The following is a 24,050-nucleotide window of genomic DNA, read 5'->3' on the forward strand; positions in this document are numbered from 1 at the left end:
AGTTTTATTCTCAAAAGCTATGTAATGTAATGACACTAACCTGGCTGATTTTTTAAAATATATTGATATGAACGGGTAGGCAGTTATGGGCACACCTCAGTAGATTCAAGTAACACAACTGCCCAGGAGTGGGATTCAGCTGGTTCACACCACTTCAGCAGAACTGGTAGCTAATTTTTTGTTGCCCAGGCCCAGAATGGACTTCCGGAAGCAGCATCCATACAGAGAACTGGTTGTTCACATATTTGAATCCCACCACTGCAACTGCCCCATGTGCTGTGGTGGTTCCCAGTAGACTTCCAGGTACAATTTCAAGGTAGCATTTGTCACCTCTGATGCCCTACCTGACATGGGATCAGAAGACTCCCTTTCTTTCTGCCCACCCCATTAGATCCACAGGGTGAGCATGCTCCAGGATCTGTGGATCAGGCAGGATCTAAGAAGCCTCAGTTTCCTTCCGTCTAGGTCAGGGGTCTTCAAACCTGGCAACTTTAAGACTTATGGACTTCAACTCTCAGAGTTCCTCAGTCAGCCATGGAGGAATTCTGGGAGTTGAAGTCTTAAAGTTACCAAGTTTGGAGATCCCTGCTCTAGGTCATCATTTGTGCTAATATTCTTTCAGAAGTCCTTGAAGATGTCGGAAGTCCCCTCAGCCATAGGATCTGGAGATTAGGTGACCCCCATCACTGTTGCTCATTCTTATCATTGAAGCTGGGTTTGCCTAATGGTATGTAGGAATGACCTTGGGAGACCTGGCAAAGAAAGACTGCTGAGGAAAAGATCAGATAAGAGGGAGTATAGCCCACAGCTGCATAGTGGGTGGAGCAAGAGGATCTTGAGGGTCCCTCCTTATTCTTGGGCTATAAAGGAGATAGCAGGAGAATTGTACTTTCAGAAATTAACAGATTTTGTTAATGTAACTTTACAATAAAATAGAATTAACTTATCTGTTCATGTTTCTTATCTGGTCTTTATAAGGCTGGCAGTTTGTTTTCAGCTACTTTTTGTATTTACTATCCTGCATGTTTGTTTGAATTACCTAGCATTGTAATGGTGAGATGTTTATATACATTGATTTAAAAATCAATGTATATAATTGCCCAATAAAAATGACCTGACCCTCTCTACAGGGCTTCTTCCCTGTAGCTGCTAACTCCAATTACCTGCCCAAAGTCCATTCCCCAGAATTGCTCAAACTCTATTTTAAAACAAGTAAAAAAGGAATTGTTAGAATGGTGAGTTTGACTATACCTTTAAAAATGGTAGTACAAAACCTGGACTGTAGGTACCCAGATGGCCACTAGATGGCAGCATGTAGACACAGGAAACCTGTTTTTTGCTCTCACCTAGTGGGCACAAAAAAGTTTATATATTGTGTATACTAATTAATTCATATGAGAGGAAAATACCCCAGGTAGAGAAAATCGAGAAGTTGAAAACATTTCAAATAGAGGAGTAGGTCCTAATTGGCCTACTGGGCAATTGGATCTAGCTGCCATTTTCATTTCTCACAATGCTTCAGCCAAACATCACTCTGGAGAATTATGGGAAATATACGGGAAAAGTACATCCCATAGACCAGGACTGTAATAGGCAAGAAGAATAACCTTGAGGAATGGGAAGAAGTCACACAATCAACACAATGGTCAGATAAAAGAAATCTGAGTTTGGGCCAGAACTGTAATATGAAAAAAAAACACCTCAGCCACGAATCCTCCCTAGTTCTTAGGAAGTTACAAGGTGGGAAGATGGAAATACATTCAAACTTGTAATGTTCTGTTGATATATCCTTATAACAAGAGTAGGAGTGCTGTGGTGGCACAGTGGTGAGAGTGCAGTATTGCAGGCTAATTCTGCCGAATGACAAGAGTTCAATCCTGATGGGGTCAAGGTTGACTCAGCCTTCCATCCTCCCGAGGTCGGTAAAATGAGGACCCAGATTGTTGGGGGAGGGCATATGCTGACTCTGTAAAACTGCTTAGGGCTTTAAAGTACCATGAAGCAGTATATAAGTCTACGTGCTATTGCTATTAGCTTGTATGCTTCAGTTTCCAAGTAATCTAACTTGGAGGGCTGATAGGAATAATACTAGAAGGACCCTGATTGAGGATCCTCATCGGGGACTTCAGCATGGAAAATGCAAAAAAGTTCTGAAATTTTCTCAGATAGGATGACTACCCTGGCCCAGAATGAGGTCTGTTTTCTCCAGTCTACATTTCTACCTTTTTTCTCCTAACTTTTTGGCACTCTTTGATCTTTTCCTGGCCAAATGCTACTCAACAATCCCCAGGGGTGTCTTCCTAGTACAGACATGTCCTCCTTCACCTATATAGATGGGGAGGGGTTCATTACACTGTAGGGAAAAAAAGAGGGGGGGCAATCACTTTTTTTTTCACTGTCAAGTTTGCAACTCTCCTGGGAAAACCTGATGGCTAGGCCTTGCAGGTACACAGTTCGCAAGAGATTAGTCCTCACTGAGCAAATCAGCAAAAACAAGCACAAACCTTCCTACAAAACATTGATACTCAGCCAAAATTCCTCTCACTGAGAAATATTTTTACGGGCTAAAATGCTCAGCTGAAAACAAATGGCACACAGAGAGTCCAAACGCACAACTGAATGTGACTGTCTAATAGTCTGTGGGAAGTCAGCCCCCCCAGAGAAAGAAATATTTTGGGGAATATTTAAAAGGCAGAATATAGTTCTCCAAAGGAATAATAGAAAATCTTAGGCAGAAACCACCAATCCTCAAGTCTCTCTGCCCCAAGCAGAAATCAGGCCAGCTTTTAGAAATGCAGATGTAATAATCCATTCAGGAAGGTTGGAGTCAGGAGGCTAGAAGGAAGACAAAGACAGCTAAAATCTACATACCCCACCCAAACTCTAAAAGACACGACCTTTGGGGACACAATAGGGTTAACCCACCAATACCAAAAGGACACACTCAGACTCAGGTCAAAGGACATGACACAGGAAATACAAAGCCTCAGGCAGGAAGAACTCCAAAGCCCAAAGAAGATATAAAAACCCACCACTCCCTACTACATGTGGCCAGTTTTTCCAGCGCGATCTTTCTGTCTGGCTCTCCTCTCCAGTAAATTGAAACCTTCTTTCTAAAGCAGCCTCCATTTTGTTTATTCCCAGCTTGGACTGGACCCTGATGAAGAGTTTTCTCTCAACGGGTCCCTCCTCCAGAGACATTATAGCTACAGTCCTTCACCTCCAGCTTTTTTTAACTGCTACCTGAGCCGCCTCACACAACCGCCTTCCTCTCCCCCATCAGAGAGAGAGAGCGATTCAAAAAGCCACCCCTGTTGAATTTCTGCCCATGAAGGCAGAGTTGGGACCCCACCCTTCCAGTTTAGCTCCATGCTACGGAGGCCAGAAGAGCTGGGGATAAAGCGCGCCAAGGCTCACCCATCGGGGGGCAGCAGTGGCCAAGTCTGTTAGTGGGGAATGGCAAGGAAGGAACCGTTGTCAAAAGGGCAAGCGAGAGAAGTCAAATCCAGCGTGCCACAGTTGCCACTAGTTCGGGGTCCGAGTTTCAGAGACCACGCTCAGCCTTCACGGCTTCCACTCCTCGCTCAGCTGTTTCATCCATCAGGGATGCAAACGTTCCCATCAGATCCGCTGCTGTTTATCGTTTCAAGAGCCAGGGACCAAATTCTGTGGAAAAGAAAATTGGACGTAGTTTGTGCCTTCCCTCTTCTCCCACACCCACGAGGAACAAAAAGAGTCTTATTTTTCCAAGGTTGGGGAACTCTTTCAGCAGCCCGCCAAAGCATTGGCATCTTTTTCACTTCCTGAGAAGTGACGCAGAGCTTGACTGCACGAGAGGCAGCTTCTTTCAAGGATAATGAGTTTTTTTGGCCTCCGGTAGAGGAAGTGCCCTTTAAAAGTAGTGCTGGAGGAAGAAAAGAGAGACGTGAGATAAGCCAGCAAGCGAGAAAGCAAACAGAAAAGCAAGCAAGACTCAGCAGATGTATTTCCACTCCGTCGGTTTTAAGAATAAAGCACAAAAGCCTTGCTTAAGTCAGATAAATCTGAAGAATCGTTAACAAAACAAAAACAGCCAAAGGTAAAGGTAAATTAGCCAGCAAAACCAAAATCAATTAAAAACAGCATGCTGCTTTGTTAAATGCTGGAGAAATTTTAGAGGGGAGAAAATAACCCTGCTTTTTTGATTGACAGGTGGTCACTCAAAAGGGCAGGTTAATTTCTCTCCCATCTAAAAGCAGGCGGCAAAGGGATCAGGAGCATAACAGGTGTTTCTGCATATTGCAGAGGGCTGGACTAGATGGTCTTTCTGTTTCCTTCCGACTCCACAAAGCTATGATTCTGGATCCTTTTAGGCAGCTATTCATATCCTGGGAAAACCACATGGAGATCCCTTTTTTCAGGCAATAGTGGAACATGAAGGAGAACAGGTTTCATGTGTGGCAGCAGCAAAGACGTACACGAAAACTGCAAGAATATTTCTCCCAGTTTTCAGTTTGGGCTGAGTTTTGATTCCTGGCCAAATATAAACAGAATTCTGGCTGAAGGTTTAATCCATTAATTTGCCCCTTACATATTACACCACATTTCCGGGACAACACAGTACACTGCTATAGTGACGTGAAAAGTAAATTAATTAATAACGAATGAGCTTTTATGAGCAATTAAGACCTCTTTCACAGCCAAAATAACCAACAATTTGTCTGCTATCTAGCCCACACTTCATTTTATTCCATCTATGCTAAGTCCTTAAGAAACTCATGGTAACTCATTCAAGCTGGATAGAACACTACACTGAACCTTAGTTCCTTTTAAGCCCTGTTTAACAAGTGATATTGGCCCAGTTGGCACATAATGCGAAAACATAAACCAGGATTTACAAACACACATCGCTGGACTGCATGAAATTCCAGCTACGCAAATCATACTGTGTCACAATGTGGCATGTATGTACCCAGACTTAAATACTCTTCACATTCTCTGTAGAGTAGATTTTGCAGGATCATTTCAGCACCATCTTCAGCCTAATTTTGCTGAGATTTTAGCTACCAGAATTAGGATGCAAGAGGGAGATTCTTTGGCACCAAGCTAGAACTCAGGAGGCTATGAGTTCTAGTCCTGCCTTAGGCATGAAAGGTGGCTGGGTGACTTTGGGCCAATCACCAGGAGTCAGCGAGTTCTAGTCCTGCCTTAGGCATGGAAACTGACTAGGCAATTTTGGGCCAGTCTCTCTCAGCGCATGATGTAAAGCTCAGGTTAGTCAACTCCAACCAAATGGATCAACACTTGGTTGATCCAAAACAAGCAAACCCTAATTGCATTAGAAAGAGAAAAAAATAGGATACAAAATTAGGGTGCAAAAATCCAACTAACTCTAGATGGCAGCCAAATGATAAAAAACCTAAGTTTTAGTTGCCACCTAGTGGGAATCCAGATACTTACAGCCCAGATGTGATTGTCCCCACAATATTATTCTCCTTAACCAAAGACCTCAGTTTGCCCAAACCTTCCCCCAAGAAAGGCTGAACATGCACTTTAAGATGTGAATTTTTATTATACAAAATAAAATTTTGTGTACAAATGTAGTAAACAAACACCAGGAGATTCCGCAGGAGACATAGGTATCAAAAATAGAATATTTTATTTGTTTAAGTTACTTAAAAATGCTGTTTCATGAAGTCAATTCATCTCTACAAATGTGAAAGTCTTAAAATGTAGAAAAACCAGGTAGCAAGTCTGTGCATAAATTGCTCTGGAGAATTCAGTCCTACACATTTGTATAAAATCCATATCAACTCTGAAACAAGCAGGGAGGCTTATGCGGTATCCGTAACTATACCTGCAAACATCAAATGAATGAACTTCATTATTATACAAAGCATGTTTTTTTGTACCATCTTCATTTTACCATTTATTTTGCCATTATTTTTTCATCCTTTTTTAAAAAAATCACACACACCATTTGCAGAATTGTATGGTCAGGTTTTATAGCATTTTTGCCAAAACCTAGCATTTTTGGAAAAACTGGCTCATATTGAACTGGGGGGTGTTTTGGATCAGTTTTTGCTCGTGGTAACTGTTCTCCAAAACACCAGAACATCTTAGACTAAGTAAAGACCTAACTAAGTAAAGACAAAATCTCCTTCCATAGTCTTTCATTAAATACTCTATAAATAATGCATCTAAATATCTCTCTGATATAAATTATTATTATTATTATTATTATTGTTGTTGTTGTTGTTGTTGTTGTTGTTGTTAGTGTAGCAGTCTTTGCATTTTACCCCAAACAGGACTCCCAGAATGGCTAGAGAAATCCATAGCATAGACCATAGACCTACCCAAAGGTCAAAAAAGTCAAGATGGCAGCCACAATGACATGATTTAAGTCCCACCCCCTTTTAAAAAAATGCTTTACATGCAAAAGGGCAGGATGGGTCTCTAATCACATGGTAGAGGCCACCATCTTGACTTTTGGGATCCCTCCTCTTGTGGCACCCCTTACACAAAAGGAATTGAGGTAGGGAAAGAGAAGGCAAAGGAAATTCACACAGTATGATCGAATTCTTACACAACCCACTGAAATCAAAAGTCTTCGAGTAGCCCAGAATTGCTGATCTCGGGATTTAGCAAATGGAATTAGCATTCCATCTGGTCTGTCAGCATACAGTATGACTCCTGCCCTGTGCATTTGTGTTAGTGTTATTTCTTCATCCCTGTCCATGTGGGCACCCACCAAAGCCTGGCATCACTGTAACCTCAAATGCCAACTTGGCTAGCAATAAGACTCAGCCTCTCTCCCTGCTATCCGTCCAAAGAGTTTGAAAACAACTTCTTAAAATGTCAGTAGGAACTTTCTGCTCATAAGAGAGATCTGAAAGACTGTGTTACACATTTGCCACAAACTAGAGAATACAGGTAGTCCTTGATTTATGACTAATTGCTTAGCAACCGTTCAAAGTTATGACAGATCTCCCCGGAGATACAGTACTTACAACCTTTTTCTGAAATGCTGATGTCAATCTCTCCTCCGTGGTCACATGATCATATTGGAGGTGCTCAGCAATCAGCCCATATTTATAGCCATTTGCAGAATTGTACGGTCAGGTTTTATAACATTTTTGCCAAAACCCAGCATTTTTGGCAAAAATGGCCCATATCAAACAACTGGTTGGCTTAACAACCGTAGCATTAATTTAATGACTTCCACAAAATAGATCACAAAATCAAGTCAATCATGTGGGTCACAACTTGCAACCATAACGGGCATGTTCCATTATGGTCATAAGTCGAGGGCTACATATAAGTACAGGTAGTCCTCAACTTACAACCGTTCATTTAGTAACCGTTAAAAGTTAGAACAGCACTGAAAAAAGTGACTTGTGACCATTTTTCACACTTATGACGGTTGCAGTCCCTCTGATCATGTGATTTATATTTGGATGCTTGACAATTGATTTATATTTAGGACAGTTTTTCATACCTAACAACTGCTGCAGCATCCCCATATAATCGTATGATCAAAATTCAGCTGCTTAGCAACTCATTCATATTTATGACAGTTGCAGTGTCCCAGGGTCACTGTGATCGCCTTTTTGTGACATTCTGACGAACAAAGTCAATAGGGAAGCCAGCTTCACTTAACCACCGTGTTACTGACTTAACAACTAACTACAGTGATTACAAATCTGGCAAGAAAGGTCATAAAATGGGGCAAAACTCACTTAAGAAATGTCTCACTTAGCAACATAAATTTTGGGCTCAATTGTGGTCATAATTCAAGGTCTAACTGTATTAATAAATCCAGAGAGCTGCCAAAATAAGTCCATAATGCCACATTAGGGAGAACTCAAGAGAACTGGCGTCCCCAACACTTTTGAACACCCTTGCCCTACAGAAGGCTGGCAATGCCCATAATGAAATCCCTTGGAAATCCCTGATCTCTGCTGAATTAAAATATGTGTTTGCCATTGAAAAATACAGGGTTTCAGTCGAGCAACACTGCACAGATGCAAGAGACACCCCTAAACCTCATCAAATCAAAAGATGCATGTAAGAGAAGAACTCCAAAGTTACAACTGGCTTCCTGTCTTCCATTATGCTCCGGAACTGACTGTTGACAACATTACAAGAGACCCAATAAGCACCATGCACAGCCAAGCAAGGCAGCCAATCAGCTCAGAGCATTCTAGGTTTCTTCTGAAGGCTTGAAAACTGGGATTTTCCAGAACAGAAGTCTGGGTTAACTTAACAAGAAGGTTCCCAGATTTACCACACTACGGTGTGCTTGTCTTCTGCCTACATCTAAATTCCCTGAGAAATCTGCAGTGGGGTATAAAAAACAGTGGGGTATAAGAATTATCTTCCCCAAACACTTGGAATAAATCTTAAAGAGGGTATTTCTTCACAAGAAGATTGAAGTCTCGTACAGTCCGATCAATCCATTGCTTGTACGTGGAACACACCACGTATCCCCGGACTTTTTTCTCAAAGGTGTTTGTTTTAACTACGTCCAATGTGAGAGGGTCAGTAACAGGCGAGGGTGGGGCCCTCAAGGCAGATATGATGATGGTCAAGTTGTTCACGAGGCCCTGGACCTGCAACCGGGTATCTTTCAGCATGTTTAGAAGGCCATCTTCGGTGGGGTTGAGTTCAAATTGATCATCCCAGACCAGCTGCAAGAATTCTGAGATAACGCTATAAGCCTTGAAATTCTTGTCCAGACGGTCAAGGTCACTGAGGAGTCGCCATTCCAGGAAAGAAATGGCAGCCGCTGGCACTCCATCATAACTTAGTCCTTGGACATGGAAATCTGTATCTGTAAATGGACTACCTTGATGTCTCAGCTGGGGAAAAAAAAGAATGATACAGATATCAGGAGAAAAACATAAAGTGAGCACGATACACAAGATTGAGTTGACAGCATCACACATTGAACTCCATTGTCAAGTCAACTCTGCTAGGCAACTATCTTTCTTTCAAGGTCTACATGGTGGGCAGAGCTGGGGAAAGCACTGTGGTCTTTCTCTTACTCTCACCTGACCAGTAGGTTGAGGAACAGGACAAATAGTTCTATTTAAGGTCTCAAGAGCTTTTGCAGACAGCATTTGGAACGAAAACTTTAGAGCAGGGGTCCCTAATCCCCGGTCCACAGCCCACTACCAGGCTGTAGCCTATTCAAAATTGGCTTGTGCAAGTGGCAGTCTGGTGCATGTGCACACACGTGGCTCAACTGACACCAGTGGTGGGCCGGCATGCACACGCAGCATATGTGCATGCGCTGGCCCACTGCTTGTGTATGTTAAGCTGCCCACACATCTGTGCATGCATCCGCCTGCCTTGCATGGCCCAATTCTTGTGCAGTCCAGTTCCTGCATGGCCCAGGTCCCTGTCCCCGCTCCCCAGCCAAGCCACAAAGGTTGTGGACCGCTGCTTTAAAGCATCAGATTGTCCATTTCAGGTCCAGAAATAGAGCAACAGGTAACCAGATCTTCAAAACAGGAGCTTTTAAAGCAACTGGACTGACAGGGATTTTAATTATGCTTTTATTTTTAACTCTAATTCTAATTTTAATTTATTTTAATTTTAATTTATTCTACAGGGGCCTTTAATTTTAATTTTTATTTTAACTTCTGTATTATTGTATGTTATTGTTGTTAGCCACCCTGAGTCCTTCGGGAGATAGGGCGGCATATAAGTCCCAATAATAAATAAAATAAATAAATAATAAACTACAGGAGAGTGATCTTTCTCACATCCTTCTCACTGCTGCCACCAGAAGAGGTTATTTTCTTGGTTATGGCTTGGGCTCTTCTGAGGACTATCTCCATAGTCCAGGGGTCCTCAAACTTGGCCAGCATAGCTGGCTGGGGAATTCTGGGAGTTGAAGTCCACGAGTCTTAAAGTGGCCAAGTTTGAGGAACCCTGCCATAGTCTAACATTAATGCTAGTCCTAAGTCCATCCAGCTAGTCCCTAACTGTCTCCCCTTTAACGTATGTAGCCATAGTGTCAAATGGGCATCATAACAATAGAGTTTGTGGCATGGAGCCCAGTGAGATACAAACATACAGGTAGTCCTAAATTTAATGACACAATCAAATCCAAAATGTCTGTGGCTAAGTGAGATACTTGTCAAGTGAACTTTGCCCCATTTATGACCTTTCTTGCCACAGTTGTTAAGTGAATCTGGATTCCCCCAAGGACTTTGCTTGTCAGAAGCTGACAAGAGGTGATCACATGATGTTGCAACCATCATAAATATGAACCAGCTGCCAAGCATCTGAATTTTGATCCCCTGACCATGGGGACGCTGCAAAGGTTGTAAGTGTGAGAAATGGTCATAAGTCACTTTTTTAGTGCAGTTGTAACTTCAGTCCCTAAATGAACTGTTGTAATTTGAGGACTGTTTGTATACAGAGAGGACAAAGATAACAGTAATCTCCAGTCCTTGAAGAGCCCAAATGGTCTACTCCATGCCCCTAAAGGGAATATCGGCTGAAATTATTAGAAAACTCAAAGTTTTTTTAGAAACAGAGCAAAAAATCTTCAGAAAAAATAAACCTTAAGGAGAACCCTATCCTTTGGTGTGCTCTGTTAAAGTATTGGACTGACATTGGAAGAGATTGATTTTAATCAGTTCTCAATTATGGATGCTCAGAGGGTGACTTTGAGCTGGTTTCCTTCTCTGTGTCCAGCCTATTCACACTTTTGTGACTGTGGAGCAAAAGAGATGCACCTGAGAGAGTCCATCGCCTTGAGCGCCTCACCAAAATGCAGAGTAAAAATCTAATTTTAAAAAACAAACAATATCAGTGGGAACAAAACGGTGATGGAACTGATCAGGGGGGAGAAGCAGAGAGTGAACTAGAACTAGGGCCCTCGGTCTTACCATGTGTTCTTGGGGGTGGGGTGGGGGTGTCTTCTGGGGTGTGTGTGTCTTTTGTCAGTTTCTATGATTCCAAGATGCACAATACAGCCACCTTGTTGAAGCTAAGCCAATACAAGTTGGTTGGATACTCAAAGACCCCCCAGGAACCTTTAAGCCCACTTTTGTTGTTGTTGTTGTTAGCTGCGAAGTTGTGTCCGACCCATCGCGACCCTATGGACAACGTTCCTCCAGGCCTTCCTGTCCTCTACCATCTTCTGGAGTCCATTTAGGCTCATGCCTACTGCTTCAGTGACTCCATACAGCCACCTCCTTCTCTGTCGTCCCCTTCTTCTCTTGCCCTCAATCTTTCCTAGCATGAGGCTCTTCTCCAGTGAGTCCTTCCTTCTCATTAGGTGGCCAAAGGATTTGAGTTTCAACTTCAGGATCTGGCCTTCTAAAGAGCAGTCAGGGTTAATCTCCTCTAGGACTGACTGGTTTGATCGCCTTGCAGTCCAAGGGACTCGCAGGAGTCTTCTCCAGCACCACAGTTCAAAGACCTCAATTCTTTAGCGCTCAGCCTTTTTTATGGTCCAACTTTCACTGCCATACATTGCAACTGGGAAGACCACTTTATATGGGCTGAAACACTTAATATGCTGAAGTCTATGAAAGCTACCAAAAAAATGACCAAAATCTACCCTCCCTCCCTGGACACCTGAGTCTACTTTAAGATGGGATTTCCAAAAGTTTAACTATTGTAAGTGAGCAATCAGGATGTGGATGCCTGCTTTGTCACCTCTCAGTAATGTTGGGGAGGGGCTATCCATCCATGCATCCCAGCCTCTTCATCCCTTAGGAATTCCTCGCAGGGAGGGCTGAAGGCCTCCTCCTCCTCCTCCTCCCCCAGAAACAGACCTCTGCTTATTTCCCAAACTACTCAACCACAGTTCCACCTTGAGCAATCCTTTTCATGGGCACTGCAAGCATCTTGGCTGTCTGCCTGGGCCTAGGTTGTAAGGTTATAATGACCTAATTCTGTCTGGCATCCGAGGCCTGGGCAACTTGAAGAAGTGAGGCATGGGAAATACTTGGGCACCCGGCCACTCTCTGCGGGATGAAAATAATGCCAATTGAACGGGTGGCAGGTTGGAAGGGGAACGGGTTTCTCTTCTTCCTCCCTCCCTCCCTCCCCCCCCCCCCCGATCGTGTTGCAAAGCCAAGACACACTAACAAGAACAGTAGGCTAATAACCAGCTTTTCTTGGCTGGTTCTGATGGCAATAACAGGCTGGCTGTGGATTCTACCAAGACGCAATGGTAGAGGGATTCTGCCTTCTCTGCAGGGTTTTCTCCTACAGGTAGTACTCCTTGACTTACAACCATTCATCTACTGTAACATCTATTCAATGTTATAACAGCCCTGAAAAAAAAAGTAACATGGCAACTTTTCACACTTACGACCATTGTAGCAACGCCATGGTCATTTGATCAAAATTAAGACACTGACTCATATTTATGACGGTTGCAGTGCCCTGAGGTCATGTGTTCACCTTTGGCAACCTTCTGACGAGCAAAGACAACAGGGAAGCCAGATTCACTTAACAACCAGGTTACTAACTTAACAACTGCAGTGATTCACTTAACAAACTGTAGCAAGAAAGGTCATAAAACCGGGCCGAAGCTGCTTAACAACCGTTTCCCTTAGCGAGAGAACTTTTGGGCTCAACTCTGGCCATATGGTCAAGGACCATATTCATTCGCTTGATTCTGTCATCTGGAGATGGGCACTTTGCCCGCAGCCGTAGTATTTTTGGCATAGGGCAAAAATACTATGCTGACTCAGGAATTCTGGGAGTTGAAGTCCATGAGTCATAAAAGAGCCGAGGTTGCCTACCCCTGGCATAGGGCAAGATTGGTCCTGCATTTCCTACTGACACTCTGGAAGGAGGTAGGGGCTGGCTTTTAAGCAGCTGAGGGATCTGGTGGCCCTCCAAAGTAGTCTTCTCCAAGGGCCCATAGGTGAGCACAAAACATATCTTACAACGCAAGGTCTATCCCTTTGTGTGACATTTGGGCACCACTACAAAAGAATGCCACCTGCTTCGTGATGTCACAAGATGCACTTCATGATTTCGGCATCACTGCGGTCAGACACAAACCCTCCAGAGGTGCGATTTCAATTTCCCGAATTTTCAGGAACTGATGTTCACACCCAAGGCTGGAGAATGCCAGATTATAGAAATCCACTTCAGCTGAACTATAATTTCTATCTGTCCACTGGATTGTAGTGTAAATTGTAATTCAACAGGGTATGAATGACTACTGGGTCAGTCCCTTTCTTAGAGCTATTTCCTGACAAAGATGTACATATTGTGCAATTGCAGAAGGATTGTTGCTTTTCATAATTCAAGTATGGAACACTTGACCTAACGGCTTCTTGTGCTATCAATCAAAATGCATGCTAGAGCTAGTTTCTCCTCTGTTTTTTTTTCCTGATAAAAAGAAAGATGGAAGAAACAGTGCATCCAACTTCTCCTTGGTGGGGAAGGTGGTAGGGCCCCAGGTAATGGGTGTCAAGTACTGTAACACATGGATTATCTAGACACGCACAGCCTATACTACTCAATCTGGACACAGGATTGAAAATATATTGCTTAGCCTCATGGATGACTTGTGACGAAGCTTAAAATCAGTGTTTCTCAAACTTAGTAACTTTAAGATGCCTAGAGAACACCCTGGTTGGGGAATACTGAGAACTGAAGTGCAGACACCCTAAATTGCTAAGATTGAGAGACGCTGGCTTAGATGGGAGGCTCATGACCATCCTTCTTCTAGACCTCTCAATGGCTTTTGGTACTGTTGATTACAGTGTGCTCCTGGACCACCTATGAAGGTTGGGGCTCAAAGTTGCCATTTTACAATGGTTCCGTCCTCCCTAAGTGAAAGGTTTGAGTTAGTTGTCAGGAAGAGGTCACCCACTTAAGTGCTCCTCAGGGTTCATTCGTCTCCTCGCTCCTATTTAACAACCACTGGGAAATAGCAACTACTAATTTGAAGTGAGGTATCACCAGTCTTCAAATTATACCCAATTATAAATCTCCATCCTGGCTCAAAAGAAGGATGTGGGAGAAGCCCTGACCCAAAATTTGGAGACTGTCAGGATCTGAATGGGTAGGTTTTGATTTGTTCCAAGCAAGACGAGGTGGATATTTATTCAGAAACCTGCTAAATCTGGGTTATATACCATCCTGAACTCTCAACGTACCCTTGGAGAAGAGGCCTGGAATCCAAAGGTCCTTGTGGCCTCAACACTGCTGCTGGAAGGACCTTTGCACAGCTTAAGCTAATACATTAATTATGACCTTATCTGGAATGGGGGGCATGCTTGTCATTTCCTATAGAGATTACCACAATTTGCTTTATATGGGGCTGTCTTTGAAGAGTACCTATCAATCTATAGGTGCAAAATGCAGTGATCCATTTGCATACCGAACACTCTTGTTAGGTCATGCTGCAAGAAGAGCCTGATTATCATCCATAAAGCTACATCTGGTTCACAGTCTTGGAATTCTTCCAGACCATCCTCTAGAATTCTGTCTATTCAGTCTGAGGGCCTACAGAATGCCAACTGAAGATCCTTTGCCATCAAGAGCTTCAATGGGAAGAGTCCAAAAGCAGGCATTCTTTATAGGGACATCTGGCCCCTATGATAAAGAAGGTCTCCTGGCCTATTGAAGCTCCAATTTTGCTGCTCTGGATGGCCTTTGGGACTTTGATGCCATAGAACTTGCTGATGCCAGGAACACGCATGTTTCTAAACTTTCTAAATTATGCACTGTGTTTTTTAAAAAAGTGTATGATTGCTTTTTATTGTTATTACTATTGTATTGGCTACAGTTGTTGCTTTTGAACACGCGTTAGAATTGCCTTGATTGGTTTATAAATGGATAAGTAAATTCAAATCATAGGGAGTAAAAATATATGATAGGAAATTTTATTTGCATAATTCTGCTCTTTTACAGTATTACAGCAGAGTGGGACTGGTGGAGAATAGTTTTTTTAAAAAAAAACAAAACATTTGTCTAACAATCATTGCTGAGCAGTGTCTTTTCAAATGTTCTCATCTTTCTTATTAAGGAATTTTGTAGGATATAACTCGGGGAATTCACCATAACATTCATGGTGGGCACACTTAGTACCTACAGGTAAGGGGGTTGTTCTGCTCTCTTGGACCTAGCAGAAATTGAGAATGTCACCTATTAAACACCAGGCAATGCTTCCTTGTTCTGGTGGGTGATCTTTCTTGGTACCCTGAAGCAACTTCAAGGAAAGTTCGGGATTCCCCAAAAATGTTTGCAGAGCCCCAATGCAAAATCTGTACAACCTGCTCAAGATCTCCAGATCCTTCAGGATAAATGACTTACATAGGTCTCAAGGAGGATGGAAGTATTGCCTTTCAGATGAGAAGCCAAGTTGAAGGTTTGCTGGATGATAGTGTTAACAGAACCATCCTTTTCAGGAGAGACAATACGGACCAGACTTGCGCAAATTAGGCAGAGGCTTGTAACTGGGGGAAAAAGAAAAAGAGAGAAAACCTTCGGAGATTGCATCAGGTTTGGTGGACCTTCATATGGTTCCCTTTCCTGGATGAGCCATTGCCACCCTTGTGTTTGCCCTCTTCAGTAAGACTCATCTTTATGACTACCCAGAAGGAGATCATAAAGACCAAGTGTCAGGACCCACCCCAAACCACGTCTTAGGAAAACAAAAACTCTTGGAGTCAGTTCTAGTCCAAAAGGAATTTTTACTAGGACATGTTTGGTTATGGAAATACAAGACGGGACCTGGTATTGTTTTACAGATTGAAACTTTATAAAGAGTTCCCGGTTCAACCCCCCTTCCCTCAACCCCATTTGGTCAGCCCCCCATCATTTACTTCGTGTCATCCGTTTCGTGGGAAAAAGGGAACTTCAGATCTTTACGGTTATTGTCTTCTTCCTTTACAGATTCAAATGGAGACACAGGCCAGATGCCTTCTTCCCTAACCCTCCCCTTTGTTCCCCCAGTTCAAAAGGTTTCCCTTGGTCTTTGAAATAACCTAAGGCAGGCTGAATCCACATCTGCTCCTCCTTCCTTGGGAGATGGCAGAATCCAGGGGGGGGATAATGTTTTAAACATACATTTATGAATGTGATATAAATGGATTCTGACACCAAGGAAGGTGCTCAGAGAAGGCCAATGAACCAGTGACAATAGAAAGAAGGAATAACAGAATATCAGAGTTGCAAGGGACCTTGGAGGTCAACTAGTCCAGGGGTCTCCAATCTTGGCAACCTGAGGACTTCAGCTCCCAGACCTCCTCCAGTCAGCATGGCTGGCTTTGGAATTCTGGGAGTTGAAGTCCACAGGTCGTAAAAGTTGACAAGGTTGGGGACCCCTGGACTAGTCCAACCCTTTGCTCAAACAGGAAACCCTATAGCATTTCTGACAAATTGTGTCCAAATAATGCCTGCTTTAAAAACCTCCAGTGTTGGAGCACCCACAACGTCTGGAGGCAAGTTGTTCCACTGATTAATTGTTCTAACCATCAGGAAATTCATCCTAAGTTCTAGATTGGTTCTTTCCTTGATTAATTTCCATCCGTTGCTTCTTGTCCTGCTTTCAGGTGCTTTGGAGAATAGGTTGACACACACCCCTTTTTTGTGGCAACCCCTGAGATATTGGAACCCTGCCATCATGTCACCACTAGTCCTTCTTTTCATTAGACTAAACATACCCAATTCCTGCAACCATTTTTCATATATTTTAGCAACCGTTCTTCATATGTTTTAAGGATGGAGGAGCCATCAAGGCAAGGGTCTCCAGAAGAGAACTATCCTTTTGAAGGAACTGGGGCCTTAGCCAAACTCCAATGATGCTGATTTCAGAAACCCAAGTCTTGTTCAAAATTCAGCCTCCTCTTCCACCCAAATCTACTGATGCCCTTTGCAGCTTTCATAATCTTCCTTCTCCTTTATCATGTTCTTGGGATTGCAACAAGAGACCCCCTCATCAACATGAAGAGATGGGTCCAGAGTGAAATGGTTGCAAAGCCACCCTCGTTACTCGACCCCAACCATGTTGCCTCACAAGGAACAACCTCACTCACCAGAAAAGAGGAGGCCACAAGTTGGTGAATACTGTTAAAGGTGCAGCAGCAAATTGTCAACGCTTTTGCTTATTATTTTAGGCCTATCCTTATGAGGAATCATCCAGGAGGTTCACTTTCAAATGTTTCACATTGTCTCCAGCATTTACACCTCAAGTAACAAAGATACAACTGAAAGCTGGGGTTTTCACCATCTTCATCAAAGAAAAAAAAATCGCAGTAGACAGCCCTCATGTTAAAGATCCCAATTCTATCCCAAACAGCAGGGTCACAACATTCCTCAAAGTTTTCTACCCGCTCCCCAAGGAATTTTCAACCCCCACAGATTGGTCAGCCTCAGACTGACCCATCCTGAAGACTTACCCAAACCTGGATTCATGACTAGCTTGCGAGAGAAAAGTTGGCCAACGTTTTGAGTCCCTTGGGAAGACCAGCTCCTATCTGTCACCCCCTAATGGTGGATGAAGGTATCTCTTCTTCCAAAAAAAAAAACCTTCTGTGTGAAAGATGCTCAGGTGCCTTTTCTCCTCCTCTCTGTCCTCTTCCTCCCTCCCCCCTTCTCTTCAGACCCGGAGCTCCTTTTGCCGGAGATGGCAGCTCCTGGTTGGTACATTAGTTTCCAAGAGTCAGCTCTTTATAGACAGTCCCCAAGGTGTTATCCCCTCTGAAATTTCCCAGCCCTTGGTCCCTCCCCTTGGTAGCAAACACTCCCACAACAGAAAAGGGGGGTAAAATAGGCTCATGCTTCCTTCTAGCTCCTAAAACAGAAGCGGGGGGGGGTTTGCCGGCAGAGATGCAAAGGCGTGTGACAAAGGGTGGGGCTGCTAGTGAAAGCTGTTGAATTTCCTGGTCAGGTGAAAAAGAAAGGAAAGGCATGCACGACAATGTTTGGAAGTTCGTAGGGCAGATTTATTTATTTTTTCACCTCCAGATAGCTACGAGCTGTCAAACAGACCAGGATGCTGCAGGTTGCTTTAGCTAGATTAGGTCCTCTTAGGCCGGATCTGGCTTTGGATGCTCCAGACCTAAATGCTCAGGGCAACCATTCCTAGCCCTTCGTGTTGCCTTTTTTTCTTACCTTATGTCTCTAGTCCAGCATATCTCAAAGTTGGCCACTTTAAGACGTTTGGACTTCAACCCCCAGAATTCCCCATGGGAATTCTGGGAGTTGAAGTCCACAGATCTTAAAGTCACCAGGTTTGAGAAACACTGGACTTGACAGATAGCCTGGGAGATGAAACGGCTACCCATTTTTACCCCACCAAGGCTTCCGACACCCATTCCAGGCTGCCCCAGATCACGGCGGGCATCGCTTTGGCCCAGTCTCCTCAGCCACAACTGCCAACAGATGGGGCAGACTGGAGAAAGGATAAGAAGAGGAAGAGGAGAAATGGGTGGCTGCCTCGGATGGCTGTGAAACTGGCAGGGAGCCAGGCCTGTTCATCATGGACTGAGGGCAGATTGCTCACTATCTGTCAAAGCAGCCAATTCCTTTCTCAGAATTGGGTCTTGAGTGGAAGGTCAGCCTCCAGTGTTAACTCCGCAGTGGGACCTACTCTCTGCCCAGAACTGTTCGCTGTGGGGTGAGTGGCAAATAAATTCAAGAAACAAATAAATAAAAAATACAAATAATTCCTAGCTGCAATCCACGCCGAGTGGCACCCGACAGGCAGAACTCGAACAGGCAAAGCTTTAGAAGATCATATCTGTAACTCAGGGTTGAACTGTGGGGTCTTTGGTGTCCTCTGAGCTTGGTTGTTTTCTTGTAGACGTTTCATCACCAAAGTACGTCACATTATCAGCACTAGTAGGAAGAGGCAGAGAGAGCAAACCCCATTCCCAACCATCACTGACGATGTTACCTAATTTGGCAACGAAATTTGGTCTGCAAGAAAACAAGCAAGCTTAGTGACCACCAAGGACCCCACAGGCAAAGTTTTTCCTGCTGTCACAGCTGGAAGCCAGGGAATAACCTGTTAGATTTCTGCTCACCGTTAAAGCCACCCAATCCACTAGATCTTCCAGTCTTGAATTTTGAGCCATCTCAGATCCGAGCCTCCAGCCGAAACCGTATCATTGTTGTGGTCCAAGTATTTCCAGGAAGGAATGCTCTTGCCACGGATGGTGTCAAGACTCAGATCCTGGCACTTCCTCCCCCTGTGAAAGAGGACGGGGCAGGGGTGAGTGTGCTGTTGTCACACATGGCTCTTGTATACCTGGGGCTTCCTGGACAATGGCGAAATGAGGGAAAGTTTAAATGCCACTTTTACTAGCAAGGGGGGGGGGAATACTCTCTCAGCAGGAAAGAATCCAGGGGCCATCAGAGTTGGGGAAGTGAGATGGCGAGTGGGCAAATAACTCCGGACCGCGTTGGGCCGTACCAGCTGCCAGCTTCAGGCCTCTCCGCACGTCCTGGCATCAGGTTACTATTTGCATAGAAATTGCAGAAGCTGAAGTAAGAGGAGCTGGTGACAGAACTGGGCTGGCTGCCACTCCTGAGTCTTATTCCAGCTCCATGGGGTATACGGGAGGAGGCACTGGCGGGTGGGGGGCAAGCACTTACTCTCCTTGGCCTGGCCCCAAAGGAGGAGGAGATGCCTGCCTGCTTAATCGTCCTGCAGCCAAGCAAATATCAGCAGGTGATGCTGAGGTTCCCCATGCCAGAAGAGTCGTCCAGGTGAGAACAACTAAATCCTCCGGGTGGGAGGAATGGACTTGGCACTTCATGAATACGACAAAAATAGAAGGTTGGGTTGCCATTCCCCAACACACACACACACACACACACACACACACACAATCTTCCCCAGCCAGGCTCCTATGCTTGCATGGCAGACCAAAATCCAACAGCTTATTGCTGCAACTGGCTTTTCCTTCTGACCTTCCATAGCATTCCCTTTCTGGCTAAAGGTCTTCAAGACCACCTTTGCCACATTCTCCATCGTATGTCAACAGAAACCAGCTGCTAGAAACTTTCTTACATGCCAGGGCTTATCCCTTAACCAAAGGGGACAGCAAGTTGACATCACTTCGTTGACTTCCTGGATTTCAGGCATTCAAATCAGCCAAATGGAATTTCCACCTTCTGGGTTATTAATGGCAAAATCCTTGGAGGGAGAAGGGCTGGATTCATCTGCCTAGGAGATCAATCAGATTTGGCAGAAAAATTTAGATGGATTATGCCATTGTCCCGTCTCTGACCTCCATCTGCTCATTTGTGTGTGTGTGTGTGTGTGTGTCTCAGCCAGCGTGGGTGTTTCTTTCTTTGGCCAAAAAATATACACCAGGTCTGCTAGTAGGAATACCTCATCCTGCCCCCCACCCCCAGGTTTCTCAACCTCAGTTTAAGTAGGTTCCAGCAGAGAATCTGGAAACAAAGTAAAATTGATGAATGTTTGCCTGGGGTCTCTCTACAGATAATCCTCAACTTACAGCAGTTCATTTAGTGACCATTCAAAGTTAAAACAGCACTGAAAAAATGAGACTTGTGACCATTTTTCACAGTTAGGACCTTGGCAGCACCCCCATGATCATGTGATCAAAATACAGATACTTGGCAACTGGTTCATATTTATGACCGTCGCTGTGTCCCCAGGTCCCCATGTGCTCCTTCCCTTTTTGCAACCTTCTGACCAGCAAAGTCAATGGAGAAGCCAGATTCACAATTCACCTAAACAACTGCGGCAAGAAAGGTCTTAAAATGGGGGGAAATTCACTTAAGAAATGTCTCACTTAACAACAGAAATGTTGGCCTCAGTTGTGGTCAGAAGTTGAGAATTAGCTGTCTTCTCAGAGGGACATAACGGCTATCAAATGTCAGGAAAGGGCAGTACGTTTTAGACAGCATTTTTGTGCACCTGTATAGTTCAGTAGGGGATGCGGTGGCTTAGTGGGTTAGGACGCTGAGCTAGTCGATCAGAAGGTTGGCAGTTTGGCGGGTCGAATCCCGAGTGCTGTGTAACAGAATGAGTGCCTGTTACTCGTCCCAGCTTCTGCCAACCTAGCAGTTCGAAAGCACGTAAAAATGCAAGTAGAAAAATAGGGACCACTACGGTGGGAAGGTAACAGCGTTCCGTGCGCCTTTGGCGTCTAGTCATGCTGGCCACATGACCACGGAGACGTCCTCGGACAAGTGCTGGCTCTTCGGCTTTGAAACGGAGATGAGCACCGGCCCCTAGAGTTGGAAACAACTAGCACGCATGTGCGGGGGAACCTTTACCTTTACCTTTATAGTTCAGTACTCCATTAGGATGTGCTATCAGGTAAATGAAGGTAAGTAGGAAGTAGAGGTATACATCTACAGATAGTCAAGGATGTTGCCCAAAGATGCTAGGGAATTCTTATCATTGCCAAGGTTAAGAAACATTGAGTTAAAAGAGCTGGCCTAGTATCAGGAGATATGGGTCTCCGCCACCTCCTTTTGCCAGTCACGTTCCTCAACCTCCTTGACTCTGTTTGAAGCATAAAAAGTGGAAGATGAAAGACAAACAGGCTTGAATTCTTTAGAATTCATTATCATCAATTAGTGGTGAGCACTGGCCATGTACTGCAATTAGATATACCTGCAGTCCAAATAATAATAATAATATTAAAATATTATTAAATCATAAACATTGTACTAATGACTTCCAGGCAACAAATTGGTTGGTTGCACCTTAAATGCTAGCAAACTAATTCTGAATTACATTTGCTGTATCATCCTCGCTCTGCTTTGTACTTTCTTAAATATCCTTGTGTATTTTATTTCTTCTTATTTAACTCTACGATGTATTTATAGTATATAGCATCGTATAAATGTATAAATAGCCTATATGTATAGAAAGATCTTGCAATCAGATATATTAAGCCACCTTTGTTTTAACCACAGTTTGTCAAACAAGCCACAGATTGTGCAGACCTAAGAAACAGGGGTCATAAACTACGGTATATCCCCAGGTTCACACAGTGGGCTGAGACCAAATGAAATAATAATATTCATCATCATCATTGGCATCCTTTAGTCTTGAGAGACTATGGTATCATGCTCTGGAAAGATAATATTAATAATATTATAATAATATTATCTAGCATAAAAATAGCAACTCTCTTGCATATATTTACTTTACCAAATTTACTGCGGAAAGAAAAATCTTCATCACAGTCCAGTCCAAGCCGGAAATAAATAAAATGGGGACTGCTTTAGAAAGAAGGTTGTAGTTTATTGAAGAGGAGACCCAGACAGAAAGATGGCTCTGGGAAAAACTGACCACATGTGGTAGGGAGTGGTGGGTTTTTATACCTTCTTGAGCTTTTTTTGGGAGTTGTTCCTGTGGCATGAACTTTGACCTGAGTCTGAGTGTGCCTTTCTGGTATTCTGATGGTGGTGGGTTAATCCTATTATGTCCCAAGGGTCATATCCCGCTTCCCTGGGGCTGTGGCTGATGACTATGTCCTGTGTTGGATTTTTTTGGTGTGAGGGACTGTTGATTCTAGGGATCTTTATTTTTCTAATCCCATCAGCTCTAAGCATCCAGGTGCCAGTCTTTCTGATAGGATTATCACATCTGCATTTCTACAGAGCTGGTTTCTGCATGGGGGAGGGAGACTTGGGGCTATTAAGAAAAACTGGGCATGTTTTTCTGCTTTTTTAAGATCCTTTGAGGAAATATAATATTCTGCCCTTTTTAATATCCCCCAAAATATTTCTTTCTCTTAATTCTTCCCACAATAGGGAATGGGTGGGACGCTCATTGGCCCAGCATCTCTAGGAAGAGTTGGGAGGATGGGAGTTGTTATCCAAGATTCAGAGACACATACAATTCATTCCCCACACTCATGTTGAGAATAAGCCCAACTGCGTGCAGTAGGAATAAAATGAAAATCCATGGATAAAATCACTTTGCAAATGTGAAATTTAAGGCAGGGTGTTATGTATGCAGGCACCTGCATAGCAACAGCCACCAGGGGGCGTTGGCCTTAATGGTTTTGGCGGGAAACCCAGTTTCGGCGGGAAACCTAGGGCCAACCCCATTGGCTGTCTGCTTACCTGGCTAGGTATTTAAGGAGGCCAGGTAACCCTCATTCCCCAGTTCGCTACCCCCCTCCAATAAAGAGCTGAACTCACACACCAGCTGGCGTCTCTTCCTTGCGTCAGACCCACTACACAATACAGGGCTTTTCAACCAGTGGTACAGGTACCACCTGTGGTACATTGGCACCTGGCAGGTGGTATGTGACCATCCTAGAAAAGTGGTAGCGGGGGAGGGGAATGAGCTGAACCGGTGGCAGCACCGCACAAGCCTGAATGAAAGATGGCTGGAGCTGCAGGGCTGTCAGGGCTCAGCGGAAGAGGCCAGGATCACCGCTTTTTCGGGGCTGTCAGGGCTCAGTGGAAGCACCAGGATCAGCACCAGGGTCCAGCTGGAGCTCGGCGCTAATCCCAGCACTTTTGCTGAGCCCAGAAGAAGCGCCGATCAGCTGGAATGTTGCAGCATCTCCAGGGTCTTGTGATTTATATTCAGATGCTTGGCAACTGATTCATATTTATGACGGTCACAGTGTCCCAGGGTCATATGAAGTGACCAAAACCTGCTGCAAACACCCAGCGGGGGGGGGGGGAATAAAAACCAAATACCCACACCCACCCCACCCCCTCTGCCAATCCTCAACAGAAATGCTCATAACAATGAAAACCTTGGACAGGAGGAAGAGCACCACCGGGTGGGCAGGCAGGTGTCTTGCTCGGCTGTGGCTTCGGGGGGGGGGGACTATTTTCAGTGCCATTGTAACTTCGAACAGTCACTAAGCGAACTGTTGTAAGTCAAGGACTACCTGTACTTCATCCCTTTTTTTCTTTTTTTTGGGTCATCAAGTTTTTGACCCCAGTCGCCTAGACTGGCAGTACTCGGATGTTGCCATATCCTAAAAGTGGTACAATGGGTGAAAAGGTTGAAAAGCCCTGATTTAAGGGACCCAAACAGATCTTAGAGGAATTGGAAAGGCCAGAGGAATCAAAGAATTAATCTCCACTGTCTGGAAATTCTGGGGAGGGGGGAGAATTAT

General features: G+C 44.1%; 1 protein-coding gene across 1 annotated transcript; it reads right to left on the bottom strand.

Annotated features, from left to right (window-relative positions):
* Positions 1-8,381: 8,381 nt before the first annotated feature.
* Positions 8,382-19,951, bottom strand: LOC308676275 (cardiotrophin-2-like; the record flags this gene model as incomplete). Its single annotated transcript, XM_081342089.1, has 3 exons — positions 8,382-8,840; positions 15,286-15,428; positions 19,891-19,951. 3 exons carry the CDS (start codon positions 19,949-19,951, stop codon positions 8,382-8,384), a joined length of 663 nt encoding a protein of 220 aa, XP_081198215.1.
* Between the last annotated feature and the right edge of the window lie 4,099 nt (positions 19,952-24,050).

Source organism: Vipera berus, assembly GCF_964194415.1.
Source record: "Vipera berus genome assembly, chromosome: W".
NCBI classification, from domain to species: domain Eukaryota; kingdom Metazoa; phylum Chordata; class Lepidosauria; order Squamata; family Viperidae; genus Vipera; species Vipera berus.